Genomic DNA, 8,417 nt, shown 5'->3' with positions numbered 1-8,417 from the left:
TTTCACCATGTTGACCAGGATGGTCTCGATCTCTTGACCTCGTGATCCACCCGCCTCGGCCTCCCAAAGTGCTGGGATTACAGGCTTGAGCCACCGCGCCCGGCCTTATCTTTTTATTTCTATAAAGACCTAAAGCTTTGAGTAGTCAGAGAGATTTAGCTCATTATGTCAAAGGACAGTACCAGTATCACACTGTTTATACATCACTGATAAGTGAGATGTTTTTTATCCCCTCCTCTTTCATAGCTATCATCCTATCCTCCTCCAGCAAATACATAATTTTCAATTCATCTGTCTCCCAACTTAAGTTAGGACATCTATTCTTTTCTAAAAAGTATCTGAAGATGGTTCAGGATTGTATTCAGTAACTGAAACTTCCATAAAGAACATGTTTATAAAAATCCTGCAGCATGTCACCTCACTGAAAAAAGAAAAAGAGAAACATGAAATATTGTCTGTCAACTACAAATGCAGTATAGTATAATTTTGTTTCTCATGGTTAAAACACGTTTAAGTATGAAGAGTTTAGATGTCAAACTCTTTTTCTTTTAACTTTTGGCAATAGATCCCATGAACAAATTAATGTGTGGTTTTTGGTGATTCACGAGATAAACAAATGGGAGAAAAAGTTTTAATTTTCCCAGTAACCGGGATATTATTCCTTCCAAAAGAAATGTCACTTATAAAGAGCCCCACTACACCCTATATTTTATGTTCTGCTGAACTTTTCTTTATCTACATAATTTAGTTACATAATTGGTGGCAACAGATAGACACGTGAAACAATATTAACATTTTAACTGATGGAAATACTCAGTATGTTACAAAAATAAATCTTAATAAAAAGATTTATCTAAGGCCAGGCGCTGTGGCTCATGCCTGTAATTCCAGCACTTTGGGAGGCCAAGGCGAGCAGATCACGAGGTCAGGAGTTGGGGACCAGCCTAGCCAACATAGTGAAACCACCTCTCTACTAAAAATACAACACTTAGCTGGGTGGTGGCACACACCTCTAGTCCCAGCTACTTGGGAGGTTGAGGCAGGAGAAAGGCTTAAACCCAGGAGGAACCCAGGAGGTGGAGATTTCAGTGAGCTGAGACTGTGCCATTGTACTCCAGCCTGGGTGACAGAGCAAGACTCTAAAAAAAAAAAAAAAAACCTAAAACGAAGACAAAAGATAATGTTCCGTAAACTTCATATACAAACCCTAACAAATGACAAATTCAATTTACAGGTAATTAGCTTGAACAAAACATTAAAAATTTTAAAGCAAGTTATGCTACCATCAGCATTGGCAATGGATTCAAATTCCTTACAATGTTGGTCAAGTCTTAATACACAAAGAAAGCAATGCAAATAATTGTTAGTTTTACTTTCTATAATACTTTCAATCCTGTATTGGAGTTTGAAAGCTGGCTTTCCAATATATCTAATGTGCCATGTGTTCAGGACCATCCGAAATACATGATGTTCTAGGCCAGGCAAGTAACCTCCTAAGTAATATGTTTAGACTGATGGGATTCAGAACATGCTACTGCAGAGTATGGTCCCTTGGCATACTGAATATTTTGAGCTGAAGAAATGTGACAAACAACAGATGCAGGAAGGACTCTCTGATTCATCCCTGAAGTAGGCCCTAAGACCTTACTACAAGAAGTGCCCTCTATACCTAGAGGAAAGGACTATGATTATCTCTAAAAACAGAGAAACAGTAAGAGGCAGCTGAATGAACAGGCCTTGCTGTTTAGTTTACTAGGCTTAGCTCACGCCCCTTTGTTTTCGTCCCCTATCACATTATCCCATGATTTTCCACTCTTCATCAAACATAGCATAAAAACACATAGGTTTACCCATTTCTTTGGGTCTTTGTTTCCTTATGAAGGTTTCTGTATCACATAAAGCTTACATTAAATAAATCTGTATATTTTTCTCTTGCTAAGCTGGTTTTTGTTACAGAGCCAGGGGTGAGAACTTAGAAGGATAGAAGGAATGGATTTTTTTCCTCCTCTACAAGATCTTGTTTTAACTAGCAGTTTCCTTTTTTGTTTGTTTTTTGTTTTTTTTGGAGACAGTCTCACTCTGTCTTGAGAAAAAAAATACATGAGTTCAGAAGTTCTACAGCAAAATATAGCATCTGGAAAATTTACAATAACTGATGTGACCTTTTACACACTGACACATTCAAAATGAAGATAAATATACAGGATTTAGCAAATATTAAAGATAAGAGATTTAAATACTGATGATGGATAAGGCAGGAATGTTTTAAAATTATTTCCTTTGTTACAAAGCACTAATCTATTAAAATATGACATAAATGTTGTTTATTGCCTACGCTTCAAATTCTTTTAGGAAACAAAGAGAAAATGGAGATGGATGATGAAATCTTAAAATACCTTTATAGGAATAAGAACTTGTTGAAAATATTCAGAAAACTACAAGTCTTGTACAAGGCCTATTAACTAAAACTACACGATTTACTTTGTAATCAACATCTAATTTTTCTATTAGAGAACACAATTAATTCATTCATGGAAATCTAAAATTGGGTAACAAATAGTTGCCAAATTTCTTTACTGCTAGTTTGGGCCACTAAGCATAAAACTCATCAGACTTGTTTAAAAGTGTTTTCTTGTGGGAGGAAATGCTAGAGAACAGGAAGAAAAGACTAAAAGGAGCAAGAAGCTGGTAGAACTATTTAAAAGGGGGGGTGGATCAGGTTTATAATCCCAGCATTTTGGGAGGCTGAGGCTGGTGGATCATTTGAGGTCAGGAGTTCAAGACCAGCCTGGCCAGCATGGTGAAATCTTGTCCCTACCAAAAAAATACAAAAATTAGCTGGGCATGGTGGCATGTATTTGTAGTTCCAGCTACTCAGGAGGCTGAGGTGGTAAAATTGCTTGAACCCACAAGGCAGAGGTTCCAGTGAGCTGAGATTGTGCCACTACATTCCAGCCTGGGTGACAGAGTGAGATCCCGTCTTAAAAATAAATAAATAAATAAATAAATAAATAAGGAGGTTCAACTATACCTATAATAAATACTAAATAGTCTGCTCCAAAAGGGGGTACAAAAAAATCTAAAAAGCTTAAGTTAGTTTATCCTTCTTTGATGCTTTTACCTTTCAGTGTTTTAATATTTTGAAGTAAACAAATTATTTTATATATCGAGTTTTAGATTTGCAAAAGGCTAACATAATTTTTTAGTAGAAATAAGCAAAAGTCATATTCTATTATTTAGACTAAATTTCTAAACTTTAAGCAAAATTTTCTCCCATAAAGGAGGAAGGAGTGCATTCAAAGATGAAACTATTGATTGAATAGTAAGAAAAATAAGGCAACAGTGAGCAAATATAGTCTAAATAGCTACTATGTAGATTACCAAATTAAATCTTATCATGTGAAAGGAACAATCCTAATTTTTATTTAAGATAATCACTTTTCTCTTTCATTCAGCAATTACCCTCTAATACTGTCCTTACACAGATGAGCTGAAGGATGTCAGGGAGCTATAGAGGATGCACAGAAGGCTGATATAAAAGAACCCCAGAATTACACAAGAATTAAGGCTGGGTGGGGTAGCTCAAGGCTGCAATCCCAATTACAGGCTCATGACTATAATCTGGGAGGCCTAGGTGGGCGGATCACCTGAAGTCAGGAGTTTGAGATCAGCCTGGCCAACATGGCGAAACCCAGTCTCTACTAAAAATACAAAAAAATTAGCCAGGCGTGGTGACAGGTGCCTGTAATGCCAGCTACTTTGGAGGCTGAGGCTGGAGAATCACTTGAACTTGGGAGGCGGAGGCTGCAGTGACCCAAAATTGCACCACTGCACTCCAGCCTGGGTGACAAGAGCGAAATCCCATCTCAAAAAAAAAAAAAAAAGGAGTTAGGGATGGAAGGTTCAGAAACAAAATCTAAAAATAAATAACATTATAAGTTATCAATCTAGTGATTCATTTATTTTAATCTAAGCCATTCAGTAATCTTCACAAGTTGAATTAAAAGGTCTGATCCCTTTTAAGAATTGGTAAAGATAATCTACGGTGCATAGTATTACCTTAATCAGTGGGAGACAGAATTGTGGAAAACAGTCTCTTCTCAGCCCTAACCCACCTTTCATGAATAAAGTTCGATAAAAATGATGCATATTTATGAAAGAATGGGGCAGAAAATGAATTTACTTTTTAAATCTGTCTGCCTTCACAAACCAAGATTTAGCAGGCAAGATGAAATTCTACAGGGTAGAATGGAATTTTTTCTATATTTACTTTAACATTTATTTGGACACAATGTTGAAAATCAGGAAATGAAATAACAAATTATGATACACATACCACTAGTAAGGCAATGAAGAATCTTAACTTACCATTTTTTAGGTTTTGATAATGGTCTGTACTTGCTGTATTTTACACGCCACTCAAGAACTTCTTTACAGTGCTGACATACTCCACCATGAAGTTTTGCATTAATTTTCTTAAAAACAAACAGAAAGACAAATTGAGAATTTCATGTGACCCAGCATTGCAAATCCCATAAGAGTGTATGAGATGTAAGTTTTAAAATATAACTGAACCTTAATCTGCATAACAATTTATGATATATTATGTATTTTTATGTACATTACTCAATTTGTTTTTTGTTTTTTTTACAAAGGCAATGGTTCTTCCCTCCCCACTCTGCCCCCATACAGTTTCACTCTGTTGCCCAGGCTGGAATGCAGTGGTACAATCTTGGCTCACTGCAACTTCCACCTCCCGGGCTCAAACGATTCTCCTGCCTCAGCCTCCTGAGTAGTTGGGATTATAGGCGCACGCCACCATACCTGGCTAACTTTTTGTATTTTAGTAGAGACGGGGTTTCACCATGTTGCCCAGGGTGGTTTTGAACTCCTGAGCTCAAATGACCTACTCACTTCGGCCTCCCAAACTGCTGGGATTACAGGCATGAGCCACGGTGCCTGGCCAGCAATGGTTGTTAACTAGGTGTAGCTCAGGATCATTTGAATATTTTTTTTTGAGACAGGGTCTCACTCTGTCACCCAGATTGGAGTTCAGTGGCACAATCTTGGCTTACTGCAGCCTCTGCCTCCCAGGCTCAAGCGATTCTCTTGACTCAGCCTCCCGAGTAGCTGGGATTACAGGCGTGTGCCACTACCATCTGGATAATTTTTTGTATTTTTTTTAGTAGAGTCAGGGTTTCACCATTTTGGCCAGGCTGGTCTTGAACTCCTGACCTCAAATGATCCATCCACCTGCCTTGACCTCTCAAAGTGCCAGGATTACAAGTATGAGGCATTGTGCCCAGACCTCATCTAGAAAATTTTTAACCTCCCAATTGATTCTGATGTATACATGTGTCAAAACTCAAATTGCATAGTTAAGATATGTGTATTTCATGGTAGGTAAGTTATATCTCAATAAAAACATAGTAATAAAAAAGAAAACCTAGCTCATATTCATTTCTACAATTCAAATCCTCCCTGTGACTTGGAATTAAATGGAGAAGTTGGGCTGTCCTGAATTGTCAGTTTGTAGGGGAGAACAGACTGAAATTTGAGGAAGGGGTGCCAGAAGCAAAAAGGCATTTCATTATTCAATTTTATCCTTTTGAATTCTCATGTTAAAAAATTTTAGAAAAGTTCCCTCTACTAACCTGGTTTCTTCAAAATTAAAAAATATGTATTTTCATGTGACTATCTGTGGTGGAGAAAGGGCTTTATAAGGAAAAGATCTTATTACAACTTCCTTTTCAAAATGTGTTGGGAAAGAAGGCAGGAAAAATTTACATGTGTCATGTATTTTCTCTAATAGTTTTATATTTCTATAACATACTCATTTGATTCAGGACATAGATTATATATTTTTACTGAGTACTCTGAGAATTCTCTAGTTTGCTTTGGCTGTGGAAGCTTGGTCTTTGCCTATTGTTGGAATAACGAGCAAAAGACATTTAAAATTTTCTTTGCTTCTTTTGTTTCCTTTTAAAATTTCTCAAGGAGAGAAAGAAATGCATCACAAGTATGCAGATTCTTTGGGAAGCTATTAGATATTAAGTTAAAAGCACAATGTTTGGATCAGATCATCTGAAAGAAACAACTTTTGAACAGAGCTTGATATTCTTCAAAGTTCTAAACAAGAAGACAAAATATTTGATAAAACCTTTATTCAATGAGAGAATATTTCAGGAATATTGCAAAAAGCCATAAATTAAACTGTGAAATATATTCCATTTTATTTAATTTTTCTGTTTCTTCAAGGAAACTTTACCATCAGGATGTGTGAATATATTGTGTTTGCGTTTAACTTTGGGATGAGAAATATATTCTGTTATGAATGGTATATACGTGTATTCCTTCCTTCTGGACATAGATGGAGAGTCCCAGTTCTGCATGCTACTATAATCCCTCCTTCCTCTGGGCCCCTAACTGCTTCCAGAAGAAGGGAATATGTACCTACACACCAAACTTCTCTTCCTCTCAACCTTGGTACTTATTAATAGTTATCGTGGATAAAGCTAGCTAAGAAACGCAGAATCAAAGTTCACATTCATCATTTGTCTTCTCTGTTGTCTAGAACATCTTACTAAGCATTACTTATATTTCCTTAACTGGATGACTTTGAACTATGACTACAATATGAATGTGATATTAACTCCCTAATTAGAATATTCTTGGAACACAGAACATTTCATTTTCTGCAATTTTATTACATATAACACATTCTGCTTAACTAGCATTCTTTGGTTTCTTGTTTGTTTCTGTATCCAATTTCTGACAAGTTCATCTTGACTTACAAAGCTGTGCATAGTTTGGAAACTGGTTTCTTTAGGGTGGATCAACAGCAGGACAAAACAGGTCTTTGTGGGAACTTGTCCTGTGAGTGATGTATGAAGCAGTATAAATAGATACGTTGTACAGAGTTCACATGACTAACAGGCACTACTATCAAATTAAACTTGATTTTTATGTGTTAACAAATTAATGAGAGTAAGAATGAAAAAGAATAGTACTTTTCACTTAAAAATAGATGCAGAGAAAAAGAGAAGTATATACCTGTTTTACCATATTTTGGCATAATAGAAGTGAATTCCAGAGATGTGAGCAAAGAAAGTTAATCCTAGTTTTAGGAATCCTTCTGCCTGGGGCAAAGGAAATTACAATCTTACCTTATTCACATTTATATTTAAAATTTACCCTATTTTGGTAGTTAATTTTAGTATATCCCTCATGGTAGAAGATCATAGATAATTAAGGTTAAGATTTAAGGATGCCCAAATACAAAATCAAAAGTTTTATAAATACAAAAGCCTATAACGGTCATTTAGTTCAACAAGTTACTTTCCAGATTTTTGAAGAGAAAAAAAAAATCTTCAGTAGAAGAGTCCACTGAACTTAAGAATCAGTGAAAGAAACCCTTATTTATCAAATGAATACTTTTCAAAGTTAGAATAAACTTAAGGAACATCAAAAGACATGCCTACTTAATACATACATAATGTTTTAGCTGCGATTCATACTTGTTTTTTTCTTTTTTTGAGACAAGAGTCTTCGTTCTGTCACCCAGGCTAGAGTGTAGTGGTGCGATCTCAAGCTCACTGCAACCTCTGCCTACTGGGTTCAAACAATCCTTCTGTCTCAGCCTCCTAAGTAGCTGGGATTACGGGCATGCACCACCATGCCGGCTAATTTTTATATTTTTAGTCAAGATGGAGCTTTGCCATTTGGCCAGACTGGTCTCAAACTCCTGGCCTCAAGTCATCTGCCTGCCTCGGCCTCCCAAAATGCTGGAATTACAGGCATGAGCCACCACACCCAGCTCATACAACAATATATTTTAAAGTAAGTATTGTTATTGATGCTTTAAGCATTCTATTTGTTGTCCAACAATACATCTTTAACACAGTAATGCCACACAGAACTTGGGTGAGAAAGGACTTCAAATCCCAAGAAGGTAGCAGGAGCAAATTGTAAATATTATATCTGCATCAACATGCTGATGCTGAAAAATATTTTATAAAATATAAAGTATCATTTAACAGAAAGAAGATACTATGGTAGGTGAAAAAAATTTGAATACCATTCAAAAGCAACTAAAATAATTTTTCCTTAGGATTTTTTTTTTGTACATAATAATTATTTCAGAATTTCCAAAGGTAAAATAAAGGCCTAGTTACTCCTCTTAATTGAAAACAAACAAACAAAAAAACAGAATCAAAAAATGAAATTCTCAAAGAAAAATGCCAGTGCCAATTCCAATGCTAAAAATGTATTTCCATAAACTGACTTTGTTCTTTTCCCTGTATTACTCATCCCCTAAAATAAGGTATTTTATGCTACTACTACTACAACGTTACTCCAGAAATAGAAACTTTTATATCTTATTTAATCATATTTTTAAAAGTACGTCCTTTCAAATT

The 8,417-nt window shown here is 35.8% G+C and overlaps 1 protein-coding gene across 7 annotated transcripts in view; it reads right to left on the bottom strand.

Moving 5' to 3' along the window:
- Positions 1 to 8,417, bottom strand: part of CUNH9orf85 (chromosome unknown C9orf85 homolog) — a 165,285-nt gene that overhangs the window by 126,099 nt on the left and 30,769 nt on the right. For 6 of the 7 annotated variants that reach the window (XR_005196578.1, XR_005196580.1, XR_005196579.1 and 3 more), the window contains exon 2: positions 4,369 to 4,475. Coding sequence is in view for 4 of the 7 variants with exons in the window: in XM_037730612.1 (XP_037586540.1) it covers positions 4,369 to 4,475 (107 nt within the window). In the remaining 3 variants the exon portion in view is untranslated. Of the gene's footprint in view, positions 1 to 2,941; positions 2,981 to 4,368; positions 4,476 to 8,417 lie in introns of those variants that run through there. The other variant, XM_037730614.1, reaches the window with a different exon arrangement.

This window comes from Cebus imitator, unplaced genomic scaffold (genome assembly GCF_001604975.1).
Source record: "Cebus imitator isolate Cc_AM_T3 unplaced genomic scaffold, Cebus_imitator-1.0 Scaffold355, whole genome shotgun sequence".
Classification (NCBI taxonomy): Eukaryota; Metazoa; Chordata; class Mammalia; order Primates; family Cebidae; genus Cebus; species Cebus imitator.
Note: the sequence above shows the minus strand (reverse complement) of the source record. Positions and strands in the feature narration are given on the sequence as shown.